The sequence below is a fragment of the Rhinatrema bivittatum genome, chromosome 6, assembly GCF_901001135.1.
Source record: "Rhinatrema bivittatum chromosome 6, aRhiBiv1.1, whole genome shotgun sequence".
NCBI lineage: Eukaryota > Metazoa > Chordata > Amphibia > Gymnophiona > Rhinatrematidae > Rhinatrema > Rhinatrema bivittatum.
Window position 1 is genome coordinate 268930167 of NC_042620.1, and position 16560 is coordinate 268946726.

Below are 16560 nucleotides of genomic sequence, written 5' to 3' on the forward strand. Positions count from 1 at the left end.
TAACTGTAGTGAAGTTTGCTAGACATTATTGCTAGACTTTATTGCCATCCTAAAGGTTTATTTATGAATTAAGACAGATGGAATTTATATTTCTGTAATAAGCAAGTAAACTGTAACCATTGAAAAAAAAAAAGTTAATTTGAAATTATATTTCCTTTGTTAGCAATAAGGGGGTACATTTTAAAAAACAGTGGGGTAGATTTTCAGAGGGGTAAAACCTACCCCAAACCCCCTGCGCGTGCCGAGCCTATTTTGCATAGGCTCGGTGGCGCGCACAAGCCCCGGGACGCGCGTAAGTCCCGGGGCTTTGCAAAGGGGGCGTGTCGGGTGGGTGGCACAAATTTGAGGGCGAGGCAGGAGGCGTGTTGGGGCGTGACGCCGGCCCGGGGGCGTGGTCGAGGCCTCCGGACCAGCCCCCGGGTCAGGTGATGGCGCGCCAGCAGCCCGCTGGCGTGCGCAGATTTACACTTGCTTTCGGCAGGCGTAAATCTGCCAACAAAGGTGGGGGGGTGTTTAGATAGGGCTGGGGGGGTCGATTAGGTAGGGGAAGGGAAGGGAAGGTGAGGGGAGGCAGAAGGAAAGTTCCCTCCAAGGCCGCTCCGAAATTGGAGCGACCTTGGAGGGAACAGGCAGTGCGCGCCGGGCTCGGCGCGCGCAGGTTGCACAAATGTGCACCCTCTTGTGCGCGCCGACCCCGGATTTTATAAGATACGCGCGGCTACGCGCGTATCTTATAAAATCCAGAGTACTTTTGTCCGCGCCTGGTGCGCGAACAAAAGTACGCACGCGCGTAAATTTATAAAATCTACCCCAGCGCGTGCGCGTACTTTTGTTCGTGCACCAGGCGTGAACAAAATCCAGGGTCAGCGCGCGCAAGGGGGTGCACATTTGTGCAACTTGCATGCGCCAAGCCCTGCGCACGCTGCCCATTCCCTCCCTTCCCCTACCTAACCGAACCCCCCCCCGGCCCTATCTAAAACCCCCCTACCTTTATCACACAAGTTATGCCTGCTCCAAGCAGGCGTAACTCACGTGCGCCGATGGCCCGCTGCCACGCCATCACCCAACCCGGGGGCTAGTCCAGAGGCCTCAGTCATGTCCCCCGGAATGCCCCCGGGCCGGCACCACGCCCCACGGAATGCCCCGAACGTCGCGCCACCCCTGACACGCCCCCCGACACACCCCCTTAACTTAAGCGTGTAACCCTTTTAAAATTCAGCCCAAGTTGTGTTGATTAACTTTATATTACAAAGCACTTATAGAAACTATTCTTGAGACATTTTAACAGATTCATTACTGATACGGTTCTGATGCGCTTCTAATCTGAAGTCACCTCCAAACTAAAATTCAGAAATTACTGCTCCTGGATCCAAATGCTTGCCTGGGAGAACACAGATGAAACTGCCTACCATCGGACTTTAAAATTAACTGTTTAATATATATTTTAAGAACATTGCTATAATGATTGGTTTTCTGTTCATATCCTGAAGGATAATTGAATGAGCTCTCCTTTTAAGCAGAATTTTATTTGTATGAGCAGAGGGTTACTGTAAGGTGTCTGAGGGTGAGAAGTGTAACAGTTAACAAATATTAATTTTTGTTTAACAGAGTGAAGTTATTTAAGATTTTTATATTTTTTAAATCTTTTCAGATTTTGTGCTTTGTCTGTCACTGTGTCAACAATCTCCGCTATAAGTCCACTTCAGAGCTGACTTCTGCAAGAACCCTGCAATCTCCATTGTTCTTTACTTTGTGTTACACCCATTGGTCCCAGACGGCTGTGACCACTATTGCTCACCTCCTTTTTTGCTTCTCTGACTCCATGGAGTAGATTGGTGTAAAGGGAGTACCCTAAATAAAACTTTTTTAAAATAAAGACTTACCTGATCCTGGAAGTCATTGGGAGGTGATTGCAGCTGGTGATGAGAGAGCCGGGGGCAGTGACAGCAGCAGGGCAGGGGCTGAAGGCAGCGCTCTGCTGTGCTGCAAAGAACTGCCAGAGGCTGGGAGCTGAAGCTGGGAAGGTGCTGATTACTGTGATTATAAAAACAAACAAACAACAGAGAGAGCACTAAGCAACTGGGAAGATGAAAGGACAGGCCAAATTACAACTCTACCCAGAACACTGAAAAGAGCTGTCACTAATCTACTCACTGAGCCCAAGAAGAAAAAAATTTAAAAAAAAAAACCGCAATGTGAAGAAACTTCTCAAACAGGAAGTGTTAATCCTATCTGACATCCTCAGCACAAGGGGGAGAAAGACTGTCTTGATTACAGGAGCCACAGGAGAAACAAGAGGGATGCCCAGTGACTGACACTGTGTACACAAAGAGGAAGTCATGCAGTGAATAAATTAACTTTCCAAGGAAGCATAGCTGCCATCAGTCGGGTCGATAAAGTAAGGCCGCGTTAGAAAGAGTGCAGCAGTGCCGGGCGCACCCTCGTTTGCCCCACGCACTGTTCTGATCACATACCGCTCGATACTCTATTTAAATTGCTTGCAAATGCAAGCCGCGTATGCAAAGCGTTAGGCGAAGCGTTAGGCCCGCGCAACCCATTTTACTGTATAGGCACTTAATACAGCGCCTATACAGTATCCTGGGTGCGCTGGTACCTGTCATTTCAAATGACATTTGAAATGACAGGCACCAGGAAGTGGATCCCAACTTTAACCGAGGAAAACCTAAAAACCGAAAATCCCCTCCTCGCGAAGCGGCTCGACATGTGCCAACTTACCTTTTGTTGCTTTTCACCCCCTTCCCTTCTCTGCCGCCCTCCGGAGGGGGCAGCCGGCGGCGAAAGCGGCTCGCAGCCGTCCCTCCCTTGCAGGTCCCGGTTCTCCTGGCTCGGCAACAGCAGTACAACAGCTAGGGCTCCATCCACCCCAATCCTTCCTTCCTTCCTGGCTCGGACAAATTGTGAAGCGGCTTGCAGCATTCCTGCCCCCCCCCGTGCAGGTCCCGGTTCTCCTGGCTCGGCGTGAGGTGAGAGCCCACTGTTCTGTGCCCTCTCCGGCACGAGTGGAGCGAAGCGTTCTTTCATTGGCCGGAGCGCCCGTCGATTTGGGCGCTCCGGCCAATGAAAGCACATAGGCGGGCGCGCGTGACATCACGGCATGCGTCACGTGCGCCCGTCTATGTGCTTTCATTGGCCGGAGCACCCAAATCGACGGGCGCTCCAGCCAATGAAAGCACGCCCATCTATGTGTTTTCATTGGCCGGAGCGCAACAAAAGCAACAAAAGGTAAGAAAACAACAGAAAGTAATGTTGAGTCGCTTCGGGAGGAGGGGATTTTAGGTTTTTAGAGGTTTCCTTTTGGGGGAAAGTTTGCCGTCTACCATTACCCCCGCCTCTAACGCAGGGGTAAGGGTAGGCGGTAAGTTAGCAGGTTAAACGCGGGGCAAAATGGCAGGGTAAAATAGCGATAGTCGGGGCGCGCGTTACTGTATGGGAGGGAATAGCTAATTTGATCGTTTACATCTGATATACATGCCACGTGTGGAAGGGGTTACCCGGGGATTTAAAGAGGCGGTAAGGATGGGTTAAAGGGGATAGTGTATCGCAGGAAGGGCTAACGCGGCCGGAAAGTGAGTAGAAAGCGGGTTAGGAGCGGGGTAACCACGGCCCCACTTTACTGTATCAAGCTGAGTGAGAGCAGAGGCTGGAGTGGTGACAGAGACAAAGAGTGAAAGCAGGAATGGGAGGATTTAGCTGACCCGTAATGGTCAGCAGTAATTTTAAAAAGGGCTGCTATTGTCGGAACATCTTTCTCCCACCTCCTCAGACACAGAAAGGAAAATGAAAGAAACCTTTCCCCACTGTTGTCACTGCCACTGATGAAACAGTCTCTGGTGAGTGCTGTAAAGTTTTGTTTTTGTTTTTTTTTTAAGCTATACTGAGACTCAGGATCAGGGAAGCCTAAGGGAGAGAAGTAAAAAGTTCAGGCAAGTTGCAGTGACAGTTACTAGTGACATCATGAACTTCCCATGATTTCTGAAGGGGGGGGGGCACCAATTTAGTGAAAAATAAGGAGAATTAGTCAATGTTAAACTGAAATAAGAGTAGCATGCAGGTTAGGGAAGGTTATTGACCTGTACAAATGTAGCAAACATCCTCTGAAAAGGCTTTTAATTATTCTATTTGTAATAGTTATTTTTAGACACAGGGGGTTACACAGGGAAGGAAATTACAAGCAGAAACCTTTAAAGAAAAATATAAAGAGTACAGGAAAATAAAAATAAGAATTCCAAGACCCACAAAATTTAAATTAAAAAAATATAAATTTTATTCAATACCTAAGTACATATTAAAAGGTACTGATAAATAAAGGAAAATTAAATAGTAAAGAGACAATTTTTTAAAAGTAAGGAAATGTTTTATGGAAATAAAAAGAAAAGAAAAACCTTTCTTAAAAGATCAATTGGTATAGACTGCAACTCACAGAAAACATAGGATAGTCAGGTGCATCATCATCAGCTTAGTGTAAATCCCTATAATCAAGCTAGTAGGAGATGTCGTATCTAGGGACACGTGTCATTGGCTTCCTTGGATACGAGAAAAGAGGCCAGTGTAAGAGTATTAAAACTAGTTAAAGAGCAAAGACTGAATTTAAAATTAGTGATCTATTAAAAGTCAACAATGCTACCTAAAATTAAACAAGAACATCAGTATGTAATAATAATAAAAAAAAAGGAACTAACAGACAATATTAAAAGGGAGAAACAATTAGCTCCCAGAACTATTTGATATGACATCATCAAGAGCAGGGATAACTTTGCAATGATAGCAAGTGACAGTTCATAGAGTAAGTCAGTTAGGAGCTAGCCCTTGAATGGAGAGGAACTGCTGACTGAGTTTTCTTCACTTAAGGCCTACTAAGTATAGGAAATAGAAATAAATATCAGAACAGCTAAGAATGATTGAAAGAAGTTTGGGAAGTGTGATTGTAATGGTTTTCATTACAATTTAAGTAAGTTTATATAGGTTTAGTTAAAATAATTATAAGTGACTTCGCATATTATTGTCACTTTAGTAAGGGATAGTAAAAACAACACAAATGAGTGAATGTTCCGTATTAGCTGTTCTGTAATTTTAGAGTTAGGGATAATAATTATTCTTTATTTTAATATAGTTAACACAAACAAAGTTTCAATAAGTCAACAGAGACATTCACATTAGGTACACTTCAGACCAAGCTTTTGGAAGTTCGAGGAGCGGTATAGGGAGTTAGTCTTATGTTTTTTGAGTTGTTTAAAGAGTAGATAGTAGGAAGAAGAAGAAAGAAAGAAGATATAACTGGCCAGCAACAAAAGAAAATGTAGAAGAACAAGAATAGATAGTAACTTTGCTTATACACTATAGTGATAGCCAGGCCTGAACTCACAATTGAAATAATTCTTATAGCAAGAAGGAAGAGAAAACAAAGACTACCATCAATCTTCTGCATATGGACTGTATTATTATCTTTACTAGGAGAGAAAAGTCAAAACAAAGTACCAGATAATTATATGAAGAGACTATTAATAATTATCTTTTGGAAAAATCTAAAGTAAAAAATGTTGTAGAAGTCTCCGTTTAGTGGAACCTTGGGCCGACCTGCTGGAGCCTGGGAAAGATGGTCAATGTCTCTAATGAATAGCAGGCCGGGAGGCAGATGTTCAGGCAGGACGTAGATGCTCTTCACCCTGTAAGTTGGTACTCCCCTGGGAGGAGCCCGTAGGAGCCCAACTTCTGGGACTTAGGTGGCTTCATCCTTGGAAGCCGAAGCCCCCCCAGGAGGAGCCCGTAGGGGCCCGGCCACTGGGACTTAGGCGAGTAGTGGATCAGGACAGGTAACTGGAACAAGACAAAGACAGTAGTGATACTGTAACTGGGTACGGGTTCTGGAACCAGGCAGGAACTGTAGCAAGGCTCGGGTACTGGAACCAGGCAGGCACTGTAGCAAGACTCGGGTACTAGAACCAGGCAGGAACTGTAGCAAGACTCGGGTACTTGAACCAGGCAGGAACTGTAGCAGGCAAGCAGGAACCAAGCAGATACTGTAGCAAGCAAGCAGGAACCAAGCAGGTACTGTAGCAGCAAGCAGGATCGGAGCGATGAAACAAGATGAGTCGCTCTGGGGCACAACACAACAGGGAACCAGGAAGCTAACCCGTTGCAAAGCAAAGACTGGAAGACCGCGGCCGGCTTATCAAGGCCGCGGCGTCTGATGTCAGGATTTGGGTGGAGTCAACTCTGGCGGGAAACGGCCTAGAAAAGCCCCCAAGTGGCACGCGCGCATGCCTAGGAGCAGGGCTTCCATGGGAGGGCTTACAGCGGCGCAGCCCCAGCAGGGACGCTGCCACACAGGCTGCAAACCAGCCCTCTGGAAGTGGGAGCAGGACCGAGAGCCCGGAGGTAAGGGCCTGGCCACGGTGCTCATGGCCAGAACCGCAACAGTACCTCCCCTCTTACGCCCCCTCTTAGCCGGTCCGGGTTTACTTGGGTGGTCCAGATGGAACTGGGTAATAAGTCCTTGTCGAGGATTTTACGGGCTGGTTTCCAAGAATTATCTTCGGATCCGCAGCCCTCCCAGACAAGCAAGTATTCCCATCGGTGTTGATAGAACTGGACATCCAAAACTTCACGCACTTTATACGTGACTTCGTCTGGTACTGAAGGATCTGATGGCTCAGGAGCCCGGGAGTGGTACCTGGATAACACATGAGGCTTCAGCAATGACACATGGATCATGTCGTGTATGCGCATGGAGGAGGGTAGGTAGACGGTATGAAACTGCTCCCACTCGTTCGGCGACTCAAAAAGGGCCACAGAACTTTGGAGCTAATCTTATAGATGGGATACATACAGGGCCGGCGGAAGCACTAGGCGAACTAGGCGATCGCCTAGGGCGCTGAGCATTAGGGGGCGCCGAGCCGCTGATGGCCAATGGCCGCCGGTGGACGTCATCCCAATAGCGGCTGAGCGGTGAACTACTGCTATGCTGTGTGCCGAATACACACAGCAAGAAGATCGGCGGGGCCGTGGTGGAGCTCAAGTCACCACGGCCGGAAGAAAACAATCGCGTCTAAACATGCTGGTGCTCCAGCTCCTTCCTGCCCGCGCGGCCCCGGAAGAAAAATGTTGCCGGAGCTGCGCGGGCAGGAAGGAGGAGGTGCATCAGCCAATGCAGGAGCTTCTCCTCCTTCCTGCCCGCGCGGCCCCGGAAGAAAAATGTTGCCGGAGCCGCGCGGGCAGGAAAGAGGAGGAGCATCAGCCGCGTACAGAAGAGGAGCAGCGCGGCTCGAGAAGTCCGGGGCCGCTGCAGAGCCCATCCTGCAGCGGCTGTGAAGAGGAGGCCCAGAGGTGAGAGAGAGACTGAGGGTTTGTACAGTGTGTATGTGTGCGTGTATGAGATGAGTTGAGAGACTGTGTGTGGGAGTGAGGACCTGAATGTTTGCAGAGACAGCATGTGAGAGCCTCTGTGTGTGTGTGAGAGAGACAGCATGTGACAGTGAGAGCCTGTGCTTGAGCAAGACAGCATGTGGGAGTGAGAGAGAGCCTGTGTGCCAGAGTCAGACAGCATGTGCAAGAGAGAGACGGTGTATACATGATTGTATGAGAGAGAGCATGTGAGAGTGAGTGCCTGTGTATGTGTGTGTGTGAGAGAGAGAGAAAGCATGTGAGAATGAGAACCTGACTGTGTGTTTGAGGGAAGAAGACAGATGGAGAGAAAAGAAATATGTTATAAAAGGAATTGGCAAAAAAATAAGAAAGGGAAGGTGGAAAAAAAAAAAGCCTGTGACCAACTGATTAGAAAACTAAGATCAGACAGCAAATGTAAAAAAAAATAAATTATTTTTTACTGATTGGAACATGTAATCTTTGGGAATGTGCAAGAGTAGCACTTTCTCTATGCGGATCTCACAATGTACCATGAGGCCTGCACAGAGGAGGCAGCAGAATGGGCTTCAGTGCCAATAGTAGCAATCAGCACCTCCGCAATAGCCATACAGCAACAGTGACAGTGGCAGCAGAGGAATGAGAGAGGCTCTGAGGTTGCTGGCAAAAGAAAGAGAGGGGGGTCTCTGCCTTTAGTGTGTGCATGTGTATGAATGGGAGTTTGCCTGGCGGTGTATGTGTGTGAATGCATGGGTGCCTGCCTGAGGGTGTGTCTGTGTATGAGAATGAATGGGTGTCTTCCTGGGGTTTGTATGTGTGAGAATAGATGCCTGCCTGTTTGTGCTGTATGTGTGTGTGTGTGTGAGAATAAATTGGTGCCTGCCTGGGGGTCTGGGTGTGAGAATGAATGTGTGCATGCCTGGGGGATGGGGAGGGAGTGGTGTGAAAATGAATGGGAGCCCGCCTGGGGGTCAGTGTGAGAATGACTGGGAGCTTGCCTGTGTGTGTGTGTGTGTGTTTGTGTGAGAACGATTGGAAGCTTGCCTGGGAGTGTGTGTTTGTGTGTATGTGAGGGAGCCAGTGAGAGCATGAGTGTGTATGAGAAAATCCAGGGGAGTAAGAGTTTGGGGGGGGGGGGGGTGTGGAGGGGGAGAGAGTGCCTTAGAGCCTGAGTGTGTCAGTGTCTGTGAGAGCGAGAGGTTATGGTTGGGTATAAGAGCATGAATGTGTATGTATGTGACAGTGTATGTGTGAGAGAGAATGGACATGTGAGTATGTGTGAGAGAGAGAGGATAACCTCAATCAAGAGCTCCCATGTATGGACAGCAGGGGCTTTTTAAAATCCTTATTAGTTTTATTGTGTGTTATTTGATATATGTGCTGTTTTGAAATATTTTATTGGTTTTAGGAAATTGTAAAAAATGTATATGATTTTAATTAATAGAAATTCTATTTATCAGTAGTTTTAAAATATTATTTTATTAGTATGGTTTTACTATTATAACTGATGCTTTATGTTTCTTGATTTTATTTGTTTTATGAAGAATGGTGGTTCTGTTTTTCCATTGTTAATACACAGAGTCTGGCTTCTTGGGGTTTCCATTTCAGTTTTTTCTAATTTGTGCTCCTTTATTTTGTATTCTGTATTTGGTGAGGGTCTGTCTCTGCTCTGTGTGTGTGACCATGATGAGAGATTCTGCTAGCATAGGGATCTATAGCAATCGGGTTTGTTTTGTTTCCTCAGTAGGTGGAGTATTGGTATTCTAGGACCCAGTGTAATATTTACCCTTGCTTATTCACAGGTAGGGTTATTGTTGTTTGAGTCCTTGGTGTTATTACTGTTATGTTATGATGGGATTGCAGTATAGATTTTGAGTGTCTTTTTTGTGGTGTTTTGTGTTAGTTCACAATGTGCCTGGCAGTGGAAGCTGTTTGTGCTGCTGTTACTGTGAAGTGACACCAGAATTTGAAAATATCTTTCAGTATGATGAGCTGTAAGGGAAACATCCAAGCTCCATTGTTTGGGGGAATTTCAGTGGATGCACAGAGTTACAGAACTGGAGGTACAGGATTTATATTGACATTCTGTTCCTTCCTATATATTCCTGACTTCACTCTCATAGCCACATAGAATCTGTTGACTGAGGCTATCAACATAATTTTATAGTGTGAAACTGGCCAGCTTTTTAAAATAACGCAGAGGACCCTTTGGACTTTTTTATTAACACTTTTTTTTAATAACCAATTTTAAAGCAGGATCCATGCTATAGAGGTGGGTGAGATGAAGAAATGTCATTTTGGCGCCCCCCCCAATTCTTCTGTCTGGAGACACCACTGATTTTCTGTGACCTTAAGCATTAGTACAAGAAGGATTAAGGGGGGATGCTGGAGAGGCACACACATGCATTGGCCCCCGGGCACCGGAGATCCTTGGTGCGCCACTGGGTGCGAGCCATATGGAGCCGCAAGTGGTGGCAAAGAGGAGTGGAGTTTGGCAGGCCGCAAGCAGTGCCCAACCTGCTTGCGACCCAGAAAACCCCAGTCAGCGGGCGTGATCGAGAATGAGGTAAGGGTCGGGACCGAGACCGGGGGGGGGGGGGGGCGCAAGGGAGAAGGCTCGCCTAGGGCGCCAAATCCCCTTGCACCGGCCCTGGATACATAGCAGTAGATTTCTGGTGCTAAGCCAGACACGGTCTCCTGGAAGGAAGATGGGTGCTGGCTGACGATGCCTATCTGCTCATTTCGTGGCGGACAGGGCGGCTTTACGGATCTTTTCCTGGGTAGAGATCCACAAGGAATGAAGCTGACAAGCTGAGAGTTGCACTGCCGGGAGTGCACTAGGTTCAGGCGAAGGCAGGGGTGGTCGAAGTTGCTTCCCGTAAACAACAAGAAACAGTGAACTTTCAGTAGCAGGATGCGTGTGATTATTATACGAGAACTCCGCCCACGGGAGTAACTTGGCCCAATTATCTTGTTGTTTATTCACGAAGGCATGGAGAAAAGTCTTCAAGGTTCGATTGATTCGTTCCGTCTGCCCATTACTTTGAGGATGGAACGCTGACGAAAGACTAAGTTGCACATTGAAGCATTTACATAAGGCTTTCAATAACAAGCTGTAAACTGTGGTCCTTGATCGAAGACTATATCCTGCGGGAGACCGTGAAGTTTAAAAATATGCTGAGCGACAGGCCGGCCAGGTCAGGTGCAGAAAGTAGCTTTGGCAAAGGGACAAAGTGCGCCATCTTGGAAAATCGGTCCACGGTTACCCAAATGACTGAATTACCTCCTGAGGCAGGAAGGTCCACGACGAAATCGGTGGAGATGTGCGTCCAAGGCTCCACCAGGATGGGCAATGGTTGCAACAGGCCCCTGGGCTTCCCAATGAGCGGCTTTTGAACAGCACAGGTAGGGCATGAACCCACAAAGGCTTGGACGTCCTGTCTCACTGTTGGCCACCAATAGAAATGATTTAGCAAGTCTAAGGTCCCTTTCAAACCAGCATGGCCCCCAGTGAGGGAGTCATGGCCCAGGTGAGAACTACTCTCCGGGAGCGGCGTGGCACAACGGTCTTCCCTTGGGAGGACACTGAGGTTGCAGCAAGACTTACTTTCTCCGGGTCCAGGATGTGCTGAGGTGTGTCAGGAATCTCTTCGACCTCAGAGGAGCATGAAAGCGCATCAGCTCGGATATTCTTCGAGCCGGGTCGGTAGCGTAAGGTAAAGTCGAACCGATCAAAAAATAGCGACCACCGGGCTTGTCTCGGGTTCAGGCGTTGAGCTTGCTTCAAGAATGCTAGGTTTTTGTGATCAGTGTAAATCTTAACCAGATGGTTGGCTCCTTCCAACCACTGTCTCCATTCTTCCAGGGCAAGTTTCACGGCTAGCAACTCTTTGTTACCAACACAGTAGTTGCTCTCTGCCGGGGAGAATTTCCTTGAGAAATATGAACAGGGCAACAGCTGTCCGGAATCAGAGTACTGACTCAGTACGGCCCCCACGGCCACATTGGAGGCATCAACTTCCACCACGGAGGGCCGGCTGGGATCCGGATGATGAAGGCAGGTGTCTAACAAGGCTTTTTAAGGGTCTCAAAAGCTTGACAGGCAGTAGCAGGCCAATGTTATGACTTGGGATGTGAACCCTTGGTCCAGCGAAGAATGTGCGTCTAGTCGCTGGAAGACGAGGCCAAGTCTAGGACTCTCACAAGATGGAAGACCAGGAAATCTGGATGCAGGCGCCTCCTGCAGGTTGTGTGGTCCAGATAGCTGGCACCTCCAGCAGGTCGTGGGATCAGAGATATGAACAGTCCAGACAATCAGAGCCTAAGGAACACCACAGCCAGTCCAGGGATCGAGAGCCAGAGAATACACCACAGCGGGTTTAGGGGTCGAGAGCCAGAGAATACACCACAGCGAGTCCAGAGGTCGAGAGCCAGAGAATACACCACAGTCGGTCCAGGGGTCGAGAGCCAGAGAATACACCACAGCCGGTCCAGGGATCGAGAACCAGAGAATACACCATAGCCAGTCAGGAATCAAACACAGAGGGTCAGACGCAGGAACCAAACTCAGGAACAACCAGGAGCCAAGAAGCCAAGGCAAGGTCTGAGGTGCAGGCCTTGCCTTAAATACTCTCTCACAGCTGGAGCTTGCAGGAAGGAGCCAATCTTATTTCCTGTAGTGGCTCCTTTAAGGATTATCTTCTGCCATGCGCGCGGCTCTAGGGGAATCCAGCGGGGGGTGGAGCCAGATGCGAGCAGGAGGACAGCCGACGCCGCGGCCATGTTTGGTGGAGCAGCAGGGACCGCCGCGGAACGAACCCACCGAAGCCGAGTGCGGTCACCGCGAGCGGAGCGGTCTGCCGCCCTGGTGAGTGGCTGGCCCTGGTTGCGGCTTGCCGCCACCGGTGGCCATAACAGTACCCCCTCCTTTAGGCCTTCTGCGCACATCCAGAACTTCTCAAACTTGGTAAATAGTATCCTCTTCAGCCCTTACCACTGGAGAAACATTCCAGTGGAAACACTGAGAGGAGAGGATCACCTTGCTGGTGGCTGAAAGGAATCAGTAAGTTTTTGCTTGGGACATTGACATTGACTTTTTTAAAAGTATTGGGGCAAAGTTAACTATTTGGGAATATTATTTAGTGTGTTTGTGTGTTTGTGCCTTTAATAGTCAGGTAGTGAATAAACAAGTTAGACTGTTTGCATTTTTAAATAGTCAGTCAATAAGGTAGCAGTAGGTAGGCAGTGAATACACAAGTTACTAGTGCTACAGTCCTTAATCCTTACCAAATTAGATTATTGTAATTCTCTCTTGTTTGGGCTCCCTGCAATAACAATAAAACCTCTACAGATGGTACAGAATACCGCAGCGAGACTACTTACTAATTCAAATAAAAGAGATCATATCTCTCCCATACTGCAGTCCCTACACTGGTTACCTATCAAAGCCAGGATTTCGTTCAAAGTACTTATGATGATACATAAAGATATTCATAAAACTGCCCCTCTCAATCTATGCCATCAATTCCGTGCTCATTCCTCTGAAAGACCTATCAGAAGAGCTTATTTGGGCTCTCTACATGTTCCCCCTACCAAATCATTACTAAGCAAAAGAGCATTATCTACTTCTGGGCCGACGCTTTGGAACACTCTTCCACCTGACCTCCGTCAAGAACAGTGTCTCCTGACCTTCAAGAAGGACTTAAAAACTTGGCTGTTTAATCAAACTTTCCCTGAAAACCTTGGTTCTCCTAGATGCAGATCCTAAAACATGAATACAAGACTTTAACTATTCATTTTATTATTATTATTATTATTTTTTTTTTTTAATCTTATTTATTTATTTTATTTATGATTGACTCACAATTTATTTATTGTGGCTATAGGCTTGCTGTTGTTCCTTAATTCCAATTGTTTCTAAAATGTTCAATGGTTTATATGCACCGTTTATTGTATCGCCTCCTAGCGAAAGTTAAGTTCTTTGTAAACCGGTGTGATCTATATCCTTTATAGGAATATCGGTATATAAAAATTCAAAATAAATAAATAAATAAGTTAGACTGTTTGTATTTAGTCAGTCAATAAGGTAGCAGTAGGTAGTGTGTTTATTTTTTAAAAGTCTGCCTGACTATTAAAGTGTCCTCCAGACTTTTAAAGAGCTAAGTGTTTTATTTAATAATAACTGAGTGCATTGTATTGAAAAAAAAAAAACCCCACAAAAAAGTAGCCAGAAGCTAGAAATAAGCTAGGAGCAGTATATACCAAAGTAAAAAAGTTGAATAGTTCAGCTCAGTTACTCACCTTGGAAAGGTGTTGAGGTAGTGTGATTAAGTTTGAATAGGGAACAACATTTGTTAATCAAGGGAGCTGTGAGTCACTCAGGCTGACTAACTAAATTCCCAACCCTCCCACCCCTCGCCCACCCACCCCAAGCTTATCCCTTAATTTATAGGCAGGTGCCACTTGCACAAAAAAAACAAAAAAACCCCATCAACAAAAACTTTATTGAGAATTTAATCAGACCCCAGTAGGCCACTACCAGACATATAGTGAATTCACTAATACATTTAAAGGAACTTAGACACATTCCTACTCCCATAGCAACCTAAAACTTAACTAGGAACTGATCAAAATTGAGATGAAGGCAGCAGTCCAGCAGCAAGAGGGGGGCTTCCCAGTCTTTTGCATCGAGTGTCACATGTATGATTTTTTACCCACCGGTGAGAAGTTGTACATGTGCATGCGATGCAAAGAGCTCCTGGCTCAAAGAGAACGAGTCCGATCTCTGGAGGCTAGAGTGGCAGACCTGGAGGAGCTGAGGGAGACAGAGAGGTATATAGATGAGACCTTCAGGGACATAGTAGTCCAGTCCCAACTTCAGACTGGCAGCCCTGGTGCTGCCTTGGAGGAAGAAGGTCTCATAATGGGAAAGCACCAACCAGGTGTAGCAGGAAAGGATCCTGTAGCAAGGACCTGCTCTCTAGGTGATCCATTGTCCTTTCGCACTGAGGATATCTCCCCAAGGCCTACTGCCCAGGAGGGAAGGGTTAGGTCGGCCGTCATAGTTGGTGATTCGATTATTAGGAATGTAGATAGCTGGGTGGCGGGTGGGCGTGAGGATCGCCTGGTAACATGCCTACCTGGTGCGAAGGTGGCGGACCTCACGCGTCACCTAGATAGAATTTTAGACAGTGCTGGGGAGGAGCCGGCTGTCGTGGTACACGTGGGCACCAACGACATAGGAAAATGTGGGAGGGAGGTTCTGGAAGCCAAATTTAGGCTCTTAGGTAGAAAGATTAAATCCAGAACCTCCAGGGTAGCATTGTCTGAAATGCTCCCTGTTCCACGCGCAGGTCACCAGAGGCAGGCAGAGCTCCGGAGTCTCAATGCGTGGATGAGACGATGGTGCAAGGAAGAGGGATTCAGTTTTGTTAGGAACTGGGGAACCTTTTGGGGAAGGGGGAGTCTCTTCCGAAGGGATGGGCTCCACCTTAACCAGGGTGGAACCAGACTGCTGGCGCTAACCTTTAAAAAGGAGATAGAGCAGCTTTTAAACTAGAACAAAGGGGAAAGCCGACAGTCGCTCAGCAGCGCATGGTTCGGAGAGATGTATCTTTAAAGGATACTAATGATGCATTAGAATTAGGGCATCCCGACAGTGAGGTTCCAATAATTAGAAAAGTAGTCCAAGTGCCTGTAACTAAAAACTCACCTGAGCTAAAAAATTCTAACTTATCCCTATCAATTAAAAAGCAGAATAAAAATACAAACAAAAAACAAACTTTGAAATGTTTATATGCTAATGCCAGAAGTCTAAGAAGTAAGATGGGAGAATTAGAATGTATAGCAGTAAATGATGACATAGACTTAATTGGCATCTCAGAGACATGGTGGAAAGAGGATAACCAATGGGACAGTGCTATACCGGGGTACAAATTATATCGCAATGACAGAGAGGAGCAGTCGGGAGGAGGTGTGGCGCTTTATGTCCGGGATGGCATAGAGTCCAACAGGATAAACATCCTGCATGAGACTAAATACAAAATTGAATCTTTATGGGTAGAAATCCCTTGTGTATCAGGGAAGATTACAGTGATAGGGGTATACTACCGTCCACCTGGTCAAGATGGTGAGATGGACAGTGAAATGCTAAGAGAAATTAGGGAAGCTAACCAAATTGGTAGTGCAGTAATAATGGGAGACTTCAATTACCGAAAATATACAGAAGCAACCTTGCACATAAGCAAATCCACAAAGTCAATAGTGCAAGTAAGAGAGTGAAGTCCCATTCACTAATATCCGAATTTTATTAAACAGAAGTTCATGCTTTATAAATCATTCATATAATACGGCAACTCCATACGGATAACAGCAGAAAATTTAAAGTCCCCCGACACGGTCCCGTGTTTCGCGGAGGCTGCATCGGGAGGGACCAGAGAACCGTGTTATTCACATCTGCAATACAATATACAGTAGTAAGGAATGGAACAAGCACTGCCGTAGGATTTATACAGATTCAGTACACATACCTTTCGGAGTTTTCCTCAGGAGCGCAATCGCCCTCTGAATTTCCCAAACTTTTAAAGAGCAAAAAGGCGCGAAGGGCAACTCTCGCGAGATGCTGTAATCAGCAGATATACACCTGTGATGACTAATCTCTACTAGTAAAACTGGTACCATTCGATGTCCTTATTCAGACCAGAGGGGGCAACTGTGTTCAGGGTATAAATCCATCGTTGCTCCCTTCGACTCAGCATGCATTAAATTATTTAAAGACAAGGCTGACCAGTGGCGTTTAATCATATTCGCTATAGCCCTTCCAACAATGGAGAAAGGAAGAATACAGTTGTGTGTGACGTCATCAGACTGTGTGGGAGGTGCAAAGAGCCACTCGCGGTGTGTATACAGTGCTCGCTTAAAAGCTTTTTTGATAACATTTTTTGATAACATTGTTGGAAGGGCTATAGCGAATATGATTAAACGCCACTGGTCAGCCTTGTCTTTAAATAATTTAATGCATGGTCCCCCACGGTTTACTTTTAAACGGGCTACAAACTTACGAGATCGTCTTGTGCATGCAGCCTCACCTGCACAAATGGCATTACGACTGAGTGGTCAACATAATCCCTGTGGTCACTGCACGATGTGCAGCCACACGGAATCATTGACCGCATTTACACA

General features: G+C 46.7%; 1 protein-coding gene across 1 annotated transcript in view; it reads right to left on the minus strand.

Moving 5' to 3' along the window:
- Positions 1–16560, minus strand: part of LOC115094706 — an 83036-nt gene that overhangs the window by 48015 nt on the left and 18461 nt on the right. The window contains exon 2 of the mRNA XM_029607958.1: positions 1884–2034. Coding sequence (XP_029463818.1) covers positions 1884–2034 — 151 coding nt within the window. The remainder of the gene's footprint in view (positions 1–1883; positions 2035–16560) is intronic.